This window comes from Pinus tabuliformis, chromosome 6 (genome assembly GCF_031772625.1).
Source record: "Pinus tabuliformis cultivar Carrire ecotype Pingquan chromosome 6, CPIR1, whole genome shotgun sequence".
Classification (NCBI taxonomy): domain Eukaryota; kingdom Viridiplantae; phylum Streptophyta; class Pinopsida; order Pinales; family Pinaceae; genus Pinus; species Pinus tabuliformis.
Window position 1 is genome coordinate 1,587,652,079 of NC_142292.1, and position 15,918 is coordinate 1,587,667,996.

A 15,918-nucleotide genomic window follows, 5' to 3' on the forward strand; every position below is an offset into this window, starting at 1 on the left:
TAGGTCACAGAACTCACACTTGCCATAGTGATAACTTGCATTTTTCACAAAGATGATTATCACTTGCCTTGAACAATACCACAGAGATCTTGCTTTGAATTTCTTTCAGGACTTGGCTTCAATCACAGAGGCAACTCAGATGCCACAGAGATGAAACTCGAATACCACAGAGGTGGAGCTCTCAGAGTTCTTGAGTTGAGAATCTTTCACAAAGAAGGCCCAGAGCTTTCACAAATATAAACTCGGCCCTTCTATGGCTCCTTTGAATATTTTCTTGACGCATTCAGTGAGATAGTTCAATTTTGAAAGAAAGGACAGAGATCAAATTTGAAATGTATTAGGGCTTTTAAGGCAAACAAAATTGACTCTATCCTCAAGGTTGCCTCAAGTGTAGAAGATCAATCTTCTTCAAATGTAGAATAGGGTCTTTCCAAGAGTGATCTCATGCTCTTTTCTTCAACGTAGCTCTGATTCCATGCTGATTTTCTAGTGCAATCAAGACTAGTACAATTTTTCAAACTGATAACTACCTCCAATGATATATTTAGACTTCTTTTAGAGCATTCCAATCATTAAGCAGTTGCGCATGAAAAATTTCAACCATTAACTTCTTCAATAAAGCAATAGAGATCACAATAAGCAAAGAGACAAGAGACACACCAAAATTTAGGTTCACAAATAGGAAAAAACCCATAAAGGGGAAAACCCATAAACCTTTCCCTATGAGAGAGTTTAATTCATCAAAATGCACATCAGAATGTTCCAGTCAAAATTCTAATTTCTAACCTCAAAAATGCAAGTCAAACCAATCAAAGGAGAGAGAAATAGTCAATGTTGGTCCAAGTCAAAGTCTACAACAGAGAGCCAAATTTCAGCCTGAAGCAGCAAGTCAAATGGCCGAAATTCAGCCTACAATATCCATTGAAAAGTTTGATAAAAGTGCCACAATTGACCTATGGCCACCTCTCAATCAACGACCCAGAACAAAGATATAACTTTGGTAAACCAAATCAACAAATCACAAATAAGTGCGGCCTCCTAAATCATTCAAGAGCTCGTCAAATAGCAACAAAAAATACCAAGTCAACATTGGTCAAACAAAAGTTAAATAGTTGGTCAACGCAAAGATAATCTTCCTCTTCTTCTCCTCTCACGTGTGAACAAATTTTCTTGGTTCAGATCAAATTGTTGTTATGTGATGGATGCCAAATGATGTCAATCAAATGCCAATTTATATGAGAGCTAGGAGGTGGGTTTTGACCACAGGGTCAAACCCCTTCATGTGGTGGGGCCAACTTGTGCAAATGAGGTCATCTTGGTCAACAAGAAAATACATAATTTCTCCTATGATTTTGCCAATGAAAATATCGACCGCAACTACCAATTTTCAACATATGTAAAAGATTATCAATAGAAATCAACTCAAGATATAGAAAGCTCTTTAGGCAAGAGATAAAAAAAAAGTTAAAGCAATGGCCTTAAAACAAGTCCATTACTAAAGGAACAAAGGAAGATCTTGTTAAACAGAAGAAAGGAAGACTCTCCAAAAATCTACAATGGACAAAAGGAAAACTACAAATTGGGTTAATGTAAAAGATTATTAGTAGAAATCAACTCAAGAGATACCATGTTCTTTACACAAGCGATAGCAAAAGTTAGGACAATAGCCTAAAAACAAGTCCATTACTAAAGGAATAATAAAAAATCTTGGTAAACAAAAGAAAGGAAAATTATATTATGTATTGAAACTCTTCAAGGAAAGGAACTCATTGTGTTAAAGAAGGTTTCCTATCCTACATAAAAAACTAAGGGACCCAAGAAAAACTCAAAATATGGGAAAAAATGGAAATATATGCAATTTGGGCAAAACTTGAAAAGTAGTAGTTTTATCATGTATAACAAAGAAAGATAAGATTATATCAAAAGCAAAGTTGCAAATATCATTTCAAGAAATATATTGTTGAGGGTCCAAAGAGAAATTTATCTAAAATTGGATGAAAATATTGGCAAGAATAAAAATGGCATTGAAAAAATTGAGAAAAAATAAATAAATTATTGGGCAAAATCGAACATAATTGTAACAATTATAAAGATAAGCTCCAAAAGAAGGAAGCCAAAGGATTCTCAAAATGATATAGATATTTTAAATAGGTGGAAGTTGGAATTCATATGCTCCATTGCAAATATGCAAAAGAAGCATGGGAACTACGAGGAGAGGTCAGAAAGTGCACTACTCCAAAAGCAACATCTAAAGAATTATACAAAATGCAACATAAAGGTCCTTGTAAAACATCCCTCCTTAAAATGGTATGGAATATTGCTCTAGGAGTTATAATGTGGTTTCTCAAAATAATTAAGAATAATATAACTTTTGTGAAGGACAAACTTCAATGAACTAATGCACTTAGAAAGGACAAAAAGGGCACACTCAAAAACAACAAGAGTCAAAGCTACAAAATAGAAGATGCAAAACACTCCAAAGGGGAAAGCAAAGATTCTTTCAAGTTTAGTTATAAGAATAGCCACCCCTCAATAAAGAACGATAGCAAGAACCTAAAGATGGCTATCAATCACAAACTCCCCCAACATTGATGGACGAAATTGAACTTCAAAGGCCCAAATAAAGAAACCCGAATCTAGCCAAGTCAAGGAGGGTATTCAAGAACCACCACAGACATATTATAAGGCTTACTATCAATTCACTTTAAAAAAAATCAAATAACAAAACTAAATTTGAAGCTCTCATCCTAAAGAATTAAAAAAGTCCTTGATGATGATATTAAAAAAGACGCAATCCAACACTAAAATAATAAAAAAATACGTAAGTTCCTAATAGAAAGTAGCGAGCTACATTAAGTGGTGTTAGAAAGTTGGTTAATTTACTCAAGGTTATAACCGTGTACATAGTTTGACCAATAAGGTGGCAAATTGATTGGTAAAGAAAATTATCTCTACAAGAAGCCATGTGTGGGTTGAGCTAGACAACTCCTTGACAAAGGAGAAAAAGTTGGAAAGACAAGTTGACTAGGCATGAGAGCTTGCGACACCCTCAATTAGTTTGATGATACAAGTAACTTGTTAAAATAGATGAAGCCACTTCTCTCGAAAAACTATCATGGTTGGTAACACTCGTTAGAGAATATTAAAATTATTCCACTTTGCCCACCAAATCACGATCATCAATAATTTAAAAGGGGCAAAATCAAGTAAGATGGAATGTTCAATTATAACATGATTTATGAGTCTTTGCATCAATTCAATTAGTCTAAATCTTGTAGCTTTGAATGTTCAAGCAACAGAGTGCAAACATGCACCAAAGTTGCAACAACTACTAAAGAAAAATGCATTTGTTAGAGACAATGGAATGGTTTAAGGCCTTAATGGCTCAAACTAGATAACAAAGAAGCGCATATCCAAGGTAACATTTTCAACCCAAAATACTTCTCATATTAGTATGGAGAAGTTATACAATGCACTTTGTGAGTTTGTACATAGACTCAATGATAGAAACAAACAAAATACATCATGCCACTAAAGTATGAAAGGATATCAATCACCCTAATAGGGAATTTGGTTTCTCTACACAATTTTTCTAGAAAAGAGAAACAAGAGAAGAAAGCCTTCAAGCAAGAAATATCTATTTACTTGGAGTACCCAATAGACTTTGTCGCAATACAATAACACCATGTTTGCATAAAGGAGAAAACCTCAACAAGCTCAAACAGGCATCACCATGGTGTATAAACTTTAAACTAGCTCTCCTTTGTTTTTAGCTTTTTGAAGAAGTGCATATTTTCACTTTCAATTACCAATTTAGTCTAGTGCGACGTCATGTTTAAGGTGAATTTGTTTCCATATTTTACATATAATATGTAATTATGAAGGAAAGGACTACCCATATATACCTTATTTTAGTTAGTCTCCTGGCCTATAGGGGCAAGGTGATATGTGTATAAGGCAATCTATATAGAACCTTTTCTAGTTTAAAGTTGAAATGTATGTGAACCAAGTGACATGGTAAATTGGAGCAAGGAGGGTTTGAGGAAACTTCAACACCAGCAATGCCCTCCAGTGCTCCCTCTGACACACTTTGACAGGACCTAGTACAGTAGGTTTTTCCCTTGGGTCTGCACAAGCCACTCTATTAGCCATGCTTTTGCTTTTTCTTCACGAGAAAAGAAGTGTTGATCAAAATGTGGTGAACTCTCCATATCTGCTCACATAACATGAGGCCACGACTTCCAAAGGCGGTGTCAGATAAACAGCGTTCAAACTCATCTGTAACGGCCAAGTAACCAAGGAATCATTGCATGTAAGCATATAGGGTAACTTTGTTTTACCATGGAAGACATATTACTTAACTACTTGAAGGACCCCCTAAAGGGTAAACCCATGTTTACATCACTGCCTCCTAGTCCTCGAAGTGAGCAGCAAACCCTCAACGGCTTGGAAGGTATGGATTCGTCGATGGCGCATTTTCCCCTCCATGGTAGCCAGATGGACAGTCAACAAGGGAGGAGAACATGCCCATTAGACCTAGTCATGGATATAGTTGGTTCAAGTTTACCCTCGGGCATCTCCAACCCTACGGTCGGTTAGATCTCAAGTCCTTTCCCTACCTCTTCCTCTGGTAAGTCGAGTATACCCCACTTCTCTTCTTTGAATGACTATGAAGCCACTTTGCAGAACCCATCTCAATCATATGTTTTTTTCATTAATAATCACTGCTCCGAAGCAACCTGTTGTCTTAGCCATGAATGTTTCCCCTCCATTTGGTATTTTTCTGAAGAAAGACAACCTTCGAGTTTCTCAAGCTCACCGCCTCAATTTCCCCTCTTTTCTTCCGTTGGAGCCATCCCTTTTACTCACCCTTCCTTCAGCATCTCTCCCCTCTCACCGACATGCCTCCCCTTTCCCTGCCACCTCTCGATCTAGGGTTCCAACAAACGTTGTCGTCTTCATCTGGGCCAATCTCTATTCACCAGGTGAATGTAGCCACCATAACAACCAGATTTGTTGATCCCCTTCGTTTATTAAAACCCTTCCTCCCACCTCACTCCACCCCTCATCGAACATGGTCTTGCATGGAAAGTTGGAGTATGTTAATTTTAGGTATGTTCTACGCTTAGAGCAATTTATTTCAATTTTCACAGTTAACTCAATATCTTTTCCAGATTAACAATCACATCAGCATTATAGTAAACTGCAGACAGAACATAAACATAAATCGCAAAAGACAAGCCAAGACAAGAGGTCACAAGATGTGGCGCTAGCCAGGGACAAACCCCAATGTGGGGAACCCTTGATCAATTCTTCTTATATGTTCTTCAACAGTTCAGCAGAGACAAAGAGAGATAGTACGTTTACAACAGAAGTCAACACTTTGACTTATCTAGATAAGAGCATAGATCATCTCTAAGAAGATGATACATGGAATCAGTTGAAGACATGCTGCTTCAACTGATTCTCCAAGGTGACTCCTTCACCTATCGTTGTGTTGCATTTCATCATCATGCTGCACCTCATCGTGCTGCACCATGTTGCACCCATCATCACTATGCTGCATCTCATCATGCTTCATTAATCATGACTGTACCCATCACTGTACTACATTATGTGCCATTGTTGCACCATGTTGCCATACTGACCTATGTGTTGGTTGCACCTTGCTTGCTTGTTGTCCCTTGCTTGCTTGTTGTCCTTGGCATGCTTGTTGTCCCTAGCATGCTTGTTGTCCTTAGCATGCTTGTTGTTGCATGCTAGTTGTCCCTTGCATGCTAGTTGTACCAATACATGCTTGTCCCTTGCATGCTGCTCTCCTTCGGAGACAGATGCTCCGGCTGAAACCCTGGATAAACACTCTGGCAGTTCCGGCTATTCCCGGCAGTTCCAGATTCTGCCCTCTGCGTCAGCTTTCGTGGCAGTTCCGGTCATTCGCGGTAGGTCCAGCTTCTGCCCTCTGCGTCAGCTTTCCCAGCTGTTCCGGCAGTTCCCAACAATTCTGGCTATTTCCAGCAGTTCCGGCTTCTGCCCTTTGCGTCAGCTTCCCGACTATTCCGACAATGCCCAGCAATTCCAGTTGTTCCCGACAATTCCGACTTCTGCCCTCTACGTCAGCTTTCCCGGCAGTTCCAGCTTTTGCCCTCTGCATCAACTTTCCCGACTGTTCCGACAGTTCTGGTTGTTCTCGGCAGTTCCAACTTTTGCCCTCTGCATCAGCTTTCCCGACAGTTCCGGCTTCTGCCTTCTACCTCAGCTTTCCCGGTTGTTCCGACAATTCCCATTGTTCCCAGCAGTTCCAGCTTCTTCCCTCTGCGTCAGCTTTCCCAGCAGTTCCGACTTCTGCCCTCTGCATCAGCTTTCCCGGTAGCTCCGGCTTCTGCCTTCTACATCAGCTTTCCCGGCAGTTCCTGACAGTTCCAGCTTCTGCCCTCTAGATTAGAGCAACGTTATCCCTTAGGATCTCTCCTCCTATTAAAACCCAAAGACAAGTAGAGAGGAAGAGATCCCAAGTGTGTTGAAATGCCTTGAAGGCCACCTCTATTTATACTAAAACGTTGATCACAAGTGGGGTTTATTTAGTTGCTGGCTGACCTTGACGAATTGTCCCATAACACATAAATTCATATCTCCATGAATATTTATCGGAATCGGATGATCTTTAGATCAATCCTACACCTCTCGATGAGAGGGATCCAAGAAAAATATTAGCTTCAATTAATAAGATGACCCACATGGAGTTTGGCCCTAGTTGCCAATTTTAACAAAGTAGGCACCAACCTTAGACTAGGTATTGATCCTTGGGCTGCAAGCAACGGAGGTTATCACCTCCGAGAGGATCTTATAGCAATTAGCAATACTTCACTCAAAAGAAATTTATACTCTAAACCAGGTTACTGCTCCCCATCTGAATCCCCTGATAGACCAAAAATGGTTTTCAAGCAGACATCTGAACTTACCAAACAATTCAGAAGATGTTGGTCGACCTTCACCAGGGCCTCACGAGAGGCACACATCTGCATATAACAGAGGACCTTGATAAGCTATTATGGACCCCTCCTCCTCTGGACACCACACTCCAAAAGAAGGCTACCTAGCCCTCATCTTTGATCGAGCCCCTGACCCCTTAGAGTTGTGGTGATGTTGCCTCTCGAAGCTCAAATGTCTTGCCAAATCTATATTGTTCATGTGGTGGGCTCTTGATACCCACATGGGATTTTTTGCGCAAAAGACAAGAAAAAAAAAGGCCAAATTGGTGTAGCCTATGCAAATTAGTGAAGGAATTAGTAACTCACCTTCTAATTGAATGTTCATACACCAAAATCTTATGGCAATTCTTCTCTTCAAAGCTAGGTCAGGAATGTAAGTGGGAAGGATTAAATCTAATGGCAATTTGGCAAGTGTGGGTCACAAACAAGGGAACAAGAGACTTCATGGTTCTCCCTCTCCTATCTGGTTGGGGCATTTGGCTAGCAAGAAAAAAAGTTATTTTCAATGACAAGCTAACTCCTCATGAAATCACAACTACTCAATCTCTTGCTATCTTGAATATCCTACCACAGCAATCCTCTACACCTCATATCAGAAATAACTGCCAGCCTCAAATCAACAAAAAAACAAGGCCTGGAGCTTCTTTGATGTAGTGGCACAAGGTGATCCCAAAATATGTGGAGGCAGAGCTATCCTTCACATTGATTATAGCCACTCCTTAAATATGAACATGGGGCTTAAAGAAGGGTCAAACCACTATGTAGAGCTCATGGCATTAAAGTTGTTACTGGTTTTTGCTTTGGAAAAGAACATCACTTCTATTCAAATTTATGGGGATTCACAACTCATCATCAACTGGACTAAAGGATTGAACAACTATTATAACCTCAGATTTCAACCTCAGTTATATGATATATCTCGCCTCTAATCAGCTTTCTCATCCTTTACTATTTCTCATATTTATAAGGAACACAATACATGTGCAAATACCCTCTCTAAGGAGGCTATTATGTTGGCTTGCGGGACATGGGAAATAACTTAACGCTTTGAAGAAGGGGCTTTCGAGGTCTATCATAGGCCATTCTTCGAGGACAACAACACCAACTGAAGAGGCAAACCAAGAGCTTTTTTGTCTTCTTGTTTCATTAACACTAATAGTTATCATTCTCAACATCTGAACCGTCTAAGTGGATGCTCACACAGCGCACTTTCTCTATTTTTTGCAACATTTTCTACAACATTTCAAAAGATCATTCTCAGAGAACTTTTATTTTAGCATTGTTTTGATATGATACTTTCCTGGTATTTACAAATATGAATTTGTAATCAACATCACCATCAACAGATCTTCATTTCTGAAGCTTATAAACTATCAAATGAATACATGCATGCATGTATCAACAAAATGTAATTTTGTTTTCTAACGATAAAAAATTACACTTTTTTTCCAAGTTGAAATGTATATAAGTTCAAGTAGCTCTTAGAAATGGGAGGGTTGTATCATATAAATATTTTTTCATTTATTACAAAACATAGTATATATAATAATATAACCATTATCAAAACATAAGCCTCTATTTAGTGAAATAAGCAACCAAAATAATTAAATATAGCTCAATGTTAATAGGAGAAGGGTGAAATTCACATATTCCAGCACTGCTAATTTAAATATTGTATTTTGTGAACTAAAAGGTTTGGCCTATAATTCCTTGTGTGAAAGCATGTTACTTTTTCTAACATGTTGCATAATTCCTTGTGTCAAAGCTTGTTATTTTTTTTAATGTTGCATAATTCCTTATGCAGTTTCTTGATTATTTTTTTGAACATAAACTCTATTAGAATATACATCTCTATTTAGTAAAAGAAGCTACAAAAATAATTAAATGTAGTTCAATACTTTTGTAAGTAGGGTGAAATTCACATATTCTAGAATTGCTAATTTCTTAAATTGAAAAGTATTGACCTATAATCCTTTGGGCATATATTACTTCATAGAAGCAATAAATACAAGACAGAATTGACAATTACAATACATAGTGTTACTCCTTGTTTTGCATGAGGCCTATGCCAGTGAACTTTTTCACTACGCATTATTTTTATCAAAAACACAAGTTTACAAGTTGATGGCCTAAGAGTTGGGATTTCACTTTATAAGGATATCTTAATGATGTTAACATTTGGGTTTTCTAGGTTATTGCTTTCCTTTCATGTTAGTGGACTTGGTTATGCAACCCTTGTGACCAATGGATGGTTGATGATACATGTTGGTATGTGACTATGGGAAGAACGCCCTAACACTTTTGGGCTAAGATAATATTGCATTGGTATACTTATTTGTTGGCTTCATCATGGTATAGAGCACTTGGCATACACCCCCTCTCTTTTGCATGCAGTTTATTACTTGGATGAGTGGGGTGTGATCATGGTTGGAGCCCCTTTTTCTCCAAGGCCTTATATCTTATGGATGGTATTCAAACATGGATAGGTCACTTATGATCACAATCATTTGTGGAGCATCACCTTCTTTGCCTCATATATGAAGGCATATGCACACTTGACATTGCTCTATGGCTTGAATGGTGAGGTTGCTCCCCTTTCTTCATGAGTTGGCACGCTAATTGGATGATTTGGCACATGCTTGTATGTATCTATCACCTCGCACACCGTCTCATGCTTTATGGATAAAGATGTTCCAACTTTGGAGGGGTATCTTGTACACATGTTGTATGGTCTTATCTTATTAGTTGACGAGGGAACACCCCTTGTTTCATGGAGGGGTTGAGCATTGATAACATTTCACGTGTTCCTCGTAGACTTGAGGACTTATTTCATTGATCCACTTGCTTGACACTTGATTTGAGGAAAACATCCACCATTTAAGGCCACTTTGCACTCTTCCATGCCTTATTTGATGGAATGTTTCTCTTGGATGTCTCATGCATGTTATCATGGGAGGTTTCACTTGATTCAAACCCTACTTTGAGGAAACATCCACCTAGGTTGCTTGTACTTATATCTATGCATTATTGTTGAGGACATCCACTCTTGAGGACTTGTTAATTACTTACTCATGATCATTGATGGAGCACTCTGACTTTGGAAGTTTCATTGCAAACCTTTTCTTGTTTATTAATGAGATATCTCACCTTGGAGAGGCCGCATGCCCCTTCTTGTTTATTAATGAGATATCTCACCTTGGAGAGGCCACATGTCCCACACTATAGGAAATCTACAAGGTTTCGAACCCTGGATCTAGGGGTCCATTGCATTTTTTTAGGATCATTGTTATGGGAATGCTACACTTAGACGCTAGATGTTGGAGCTTTAACTTCTTGTTGTTCCCTTTTGATGGAGACATCCTACCTTCATGAAGCATCTTTATTGGAGACTTGTACATGCAAATTGACCACCATTTCTTATTTTATGTATTGTTAGTTAGTTGTTGGAGGATATTGTTTCTTTCCTCCTACTTAAGGAGCATCTCCTCCTGGAGCTTTGTTGAATATCTTTTTAGGAGGATTAGTGGAAATTTGAAGGCTTTTGCTTATTTTATTAGACTTAATTTTATTACATCACCATTCTAGAAATTATTCAAGGTTTATTCATAAAATCATAATTGTGATTAGGCCCAAGTTCTTCTTCACTTTTACATCATTCACTTGGGCTATTTACATTTAACAGGTCTGGAAATTAGTAATTATATTTCAACATTACAAATCAAATTCTTAAATTACCTATTGAGCATTCAGTTTGTATATTTTAAATAAACTTTAATAAGTGCTTTTCACCACTTGTTTAAGCCTAGATATTCCTTTCAAAAATACCATGAACCATATTTAATTTATAGATCCATACACTTACAAAATAGCTTAGCTTTAATTGAATCTAGTTAATGTATGCTTCAGTTCCTTAACGCTAGGATTTACTTGTATGAAGCATCACATTTTGACATCCTTTATGTGTTGAATCATTTTCACTTTGCAAAGTTATATCTTGAACTGGGATTAATTCATTAAAGATGTTCCTAAGTGCTAAGTCACCGTGTTCGATAAACAAAAACAATGAAGTTCGAAGTTCATCCAATTTCATTGCAGGGCGAACTTGTTCGATCAAGTTCATCGAACATCCACTCAAACACGAACTTGAATGCAAAATTGAACAAAATCATGAAATTCAATTTAAATCTAGTTCTAGTTCTGGTTTAGGTTCAGCTAAAATTTATCATGAAATTCGATTTAAATTTGGTTTAGGTTGGGCTAGAATTTATTTTGAAATTCGATTTAAATATGGTCTAGGTTCAGCAGGAATTTAATTCTAGAAGGTTCCTGGTGCATGCGTGCGCGCGTGCCAACTTTTTTGTGAACTTCAACGTTACCAAACTCGAAGGAGGAGGTAGCCTAAGTGTAAATATGCACATCATATATTCATCAACAATCAAATTTATATCCTGCGTCTAAGGTTCTCATTGATAAATCTTCTAGACTTGGTTATTTTAATCATTCACATCTTAGGATACCCACCTTGGCCCTGAGAGAATAGGCCAAAAGTGACATTAGAATTGTCCCAAGCGAACAATGGTACTCCACCTAAGGTTACCTCAACATTGCATCTATGGATTAGGGCTTTTCCACTTAGATGTGAAATGAAAAGGTGACAAATAACCCAAAGGAAACTAGGAAAATCCCATCCCAAAAGGACAAAAAGTCAAGCATGTGAGTCTATGCACCAGGGGAAAGGACGCCACATCACAATGGAACTTGTCAAATTTGACTCTCATAAGAAAATCCAACATTTGTAAAATCTATTTATGCTCCCTAAGCTAACAAAGGGTGGGGTCCTCCCTAAAGTATCTTTACATTTCTGCTTCCATAAAAAACCATTAGTAATCTATCATATTGGGTGCTACAAGGATTTCCACCTATCTCTCATGCTCCAGGCGTCTCCCAAAAGATGCATTTTCCACAAAAGCAAAGCAGTGAAGAAGTGAAATTTAGCCTAAAACCATGCCCAAAACATCTTCGTAGCCTAACATTTGCAAAAGACATGCTCAACAATTTCATCAATGCCACACAAGATACAAGCAACATATAACACAAGTTTTTCATGCCTACTCCTGACAACCAACACTAGCTAGTGAAAAAGCTACCCCTTAACTTTGTGTTTAAAATAAGAATGCCACTTCTAAAGACTAATGCATCCTCAAACACTACATCACAACATCCTTCACCCCCCATCTTTGATTCCACCAAGGGACAATGTCAACAATGTGCCTTGCCATATCATAAATATCCTTGGTGACGTAGAAGTGAAAGGGCTTCCCAATCCTCCATCTCCATTCCCTCCAAAACAGACCTGACACGTGAATCAACATTTTGAAAAGACAATCTTTATAAATAAGGTAACAAAGTTTCTTTAAAACAAATTCCTACCAATCAATGAATATTTGAGCCTAATAAAGAGCACGCCAATGATTCCATTGACAATGATCATGTTCTCATAAAACTTTAAAAAAAATAAACCATCAATGCCAATATTTTGCCCAAAAATCAAAATAAAATACCAACCTAATCATTGGGGGATGGAAACATCCAAATCATGCAAGATAGCAAATCCCAATGATCATGTGGGCCCTCACACTACCAAGTAAGAAATCAAACACAACTTGTCCAACAACGCACACTCTCTTAAGTAAGGTAGAACCTAAAATCATGCAAGCCTACGCATTCCTATTTATGTCATACCGTTAAAAGGGACCCTTAATATCCTAAATGTGTTGATCATGTTAAATCCAGTATTGACTAAAACTTGCCAATCAATATCCTCTCTGCTGAAAGCACCACCAATTTACCAACAAGAATTGTTCCTTGCACTCTTATGTCAAGAAGCCCCAGACCCTTTTAGTAAAGTGCAAAAATCCCATGCTACCAAAGAAAACTCATTTGTCCCTTGCCCCAAAAAAAAATCTTCGAGAATGTAATTATTTGTACATTGCTTGAAAGGAGAACATTCAAAAAGAATAACACATGCCTCTAACTACCAAGATCGGATTAACAATTGTAAGGTTCCTCACAAGGGAATGGACTTTATGAGTCCAAGACTAAAGATTCTTCTCAAACTTGTACATGATCCACCTCCCTTAATCCAAGAGAGAAACCTGCACAACAAATCGGATTCCCAAATACCAAATGAACTCTCCATCCAAACAACAAAGAGTGCACCCCATAGATTATTGAGTCAATCAAGTGTTTAAGATGAATCATTTACAAATTAGACATTGTGAAATTAGCAACCACTAAGCATTGGTATATCTTTGATCCCTTCTAACCCTGCAACATTCATCGAATCACCTAGAGCATTGATTGCAATAACATAAAGATAAGGGGCATGAGGGCATCCTTGTCTAAAGGATGCATAACAATTGAAAAGAGTATGATAGCAAACCATTTACATTAAACTCTAATAGAAAAATCCCGAAAAGGAGGACGGCTCAGACACCTAATAAAAAGAGATAAACCCTAGCTAGTCCAACTTGTTAAGGGTGAAGCCCCATTCAATTATGTGACATGTCATATAATTTATCAAATTTACTTTTCATAAAGGGAAACTACTAGCTAGACTCTTGCATGAAGTCAAGCCCCACCTAAATAGTTATAAGAATATCAAGAATAAATAAACCCTTAACAAAACTTGTCTACTCCTAGTGTACTATCCAAGCAACCAAAAGCATTATCCTATTAGCCAGAGATTTGGCTAGGATTTTGCCGAAAACATTAAAAGTGGTTGGATGCCAACCTTCGACCAAATCCCCTTTGACCCTTAAAGGGATAAGTTTACCAACTGCCCCACCCCACCACTTTGAATCACTTCTTTGCACATTTTCATAGAATCCCCTATACAAACCATTAGGCCCTCTTTTTGAGATCCCACGTGAATGTTTCTAACGTATCCAACTCAAGCCCCCTAAAAAGAAACGTCTTCTTATGAACAACCTATGAGAGACCAAAAAATTTACAAGCTCCATGTACGCATCTGGAAAAAGGTCCAGCCCTCTTGAAATAAATATCATTTAAAACAATCCTAGGGGCAGCTCAATTGGTGATCGAAGTGATGTGAAATCTGCAAAAACTGAGAGATCAGGTTCAAAGTTCTGACCTGATTTATGGAGAGGAAGACAAGTCATAGACCCAAGAGATTTACTAGTAGCTACATGTCAGGCGGGTTGTGATTGCCAACTCATCCCATAGAAGACTATCATTCAGGATGAAAAGGTTAATAACCCTTTCATATTTAAGTTTGTGCTTTAATTAATGGAAAAAAGACCTAGAGGGTGCCTCCACATCAACCATCCAGTGTATATAAGATGCACAAAAGAACAAAAGAAACGATGACAAAACTCTTGCAGTGTTTCCATCCTGGTGCCCAGTCACTGTGTCTTGACTCCGGGCAAAGACAACTCACCATTCAACCTTTCGGAACAAGGTCCGTCTCTCACCCTGGAAGACAGGGATAATAAGATTAAGTATCATGCCAACACTGCAACTTGCGAATGTGATTTGATAACATTACTTTTCTGACTGACTCGGATTTTAAAGGGTTAAAACGGCAATAACCTTGTGAAATCATAGCCTATGCTTCACTCCTAACCCTGAGCATAAACCCCAGTACTTGCTAGTCTGGGGAATAACTTCCAAAATAAAAACAAGAAAAGATGATAGCAACTTTACAACGCCTTTCATGCTGCCATGCAAGGTCAAATAACTTTTTACGGTACTTATCGAAAACCCTGAACAAGCTGTCGTAGAAGAATTTACAAGAAAGTTGTCATAGAAAAATTCCCAAGAAAAGCTTACTGAATCCTCTGTATTTTGACAAGGTCAGAAGAGAGGAAATCGTACCCGTTCAACAGAGAAAGAGATGAAGGCATTTGATGAGAGCAGGCTAAGAGCTCGTCTAGGAGAAGCAGCGGCTCCAAAGCTTTTATCCTCCGGCAGAATGTTGCGGCGGAGCAAACGGGCAGCTTGCAAGACACGGCCTCTGAATGCTTGTGCAATTGCCATTTTTCTGAAGCCCTATGTTGCGCTATTTAGATAAACGGTGGCCTCAGCAATGCTTGAGGGTTTCCTCAAGCTCAGCGCTCTGTTTTCAGTTAAGCAGACCTTGCTGTGCATACTACTGCTTGCAGAGCAGCGGCTTCCTGTGTTACGGCGCCAAGCTACCAAAAAGGCTCATCATATATGAAGCAAGATCAATTAAATTATTACATGCAAATGTTTTCGATGATCTGACGTGGAATTAGGTTTTAAATGTAGAACGAAGTTCAGAAATGCAAATATGCCACAAACTCGGATTTGGATTTATCCCATGACTTCCATTTTAACGATAAATGTATTTAATCTATTTCCATTGTAACGATTAGTGTATTTAATCTATTTTATTAGTGTTTTTTTAATTGAATCAAAATTATTAAGTCTAAAAATTAATTAATTAAAAAGAAATTAAATAATATAAATCTATATCCTAAATATATCATAATTATTTAGTTTTGCTCAAGGGACTTTGGATTGATGGTGAATGGGTGTATTGTTCAGGCACTCTTTGCAAAAGGTCATTGGTTCAAATCTCCTATGGCTACTTACCTACCAAAAAAAATTAGTCTCAATTAAAAAATATATATATATATAATTAATTATGAAATGAATTTTGAAGTGATTATCTCCCAAATATATGTTTATAAAAAATAAAAAAAATATAATTTTGATGTGATTATCTCCCAAATATGTTTTCATAAAAAAAAGTATAATTATACATTACACGAGATTAATTTAATATAGATATTTTAGAATTGGAAAAAAAATAAAAACATAATTAAAATTATTTAAATTAATAATAATAATCAATAATTTAATTAATAATAATAATCAATAAAAT

At 37.5% G+C, this 15,918-nt stretch overlaps 1 protein-coding gene across 2 annotated transcripts in view; it reads right to left on the reverse strand.

The window, feature by feature from the left end:
- Window positions 1-15,325, reverse strand: part of LOC149264880 (DNA repair protein recA homolog 3, mitochondrial-like) — a 143,763-nt gene extending 128,438 nt beyond the window's left edge. The window contains exon 1 of one of the 2 annotated variants that reach the window (XM_089429027.1): window positions 14,886-15,325. In XM_089429027.1, coding sequence (XP_089285153.1) covers window positions 14,886-15,047 — 162 coding nt within the window. In that variant the 5' untranslated portion in view covers window positions 15,048-15,325. The remainder of the gene's footprint in view (window positions 1-14,885) is intronic. The other variant, XM_089429024.1, reaches the window with a different exon arrangement.
- Between the last annotated feature and the right edge of the window lie 593 nt (window positions 15,326-15,918).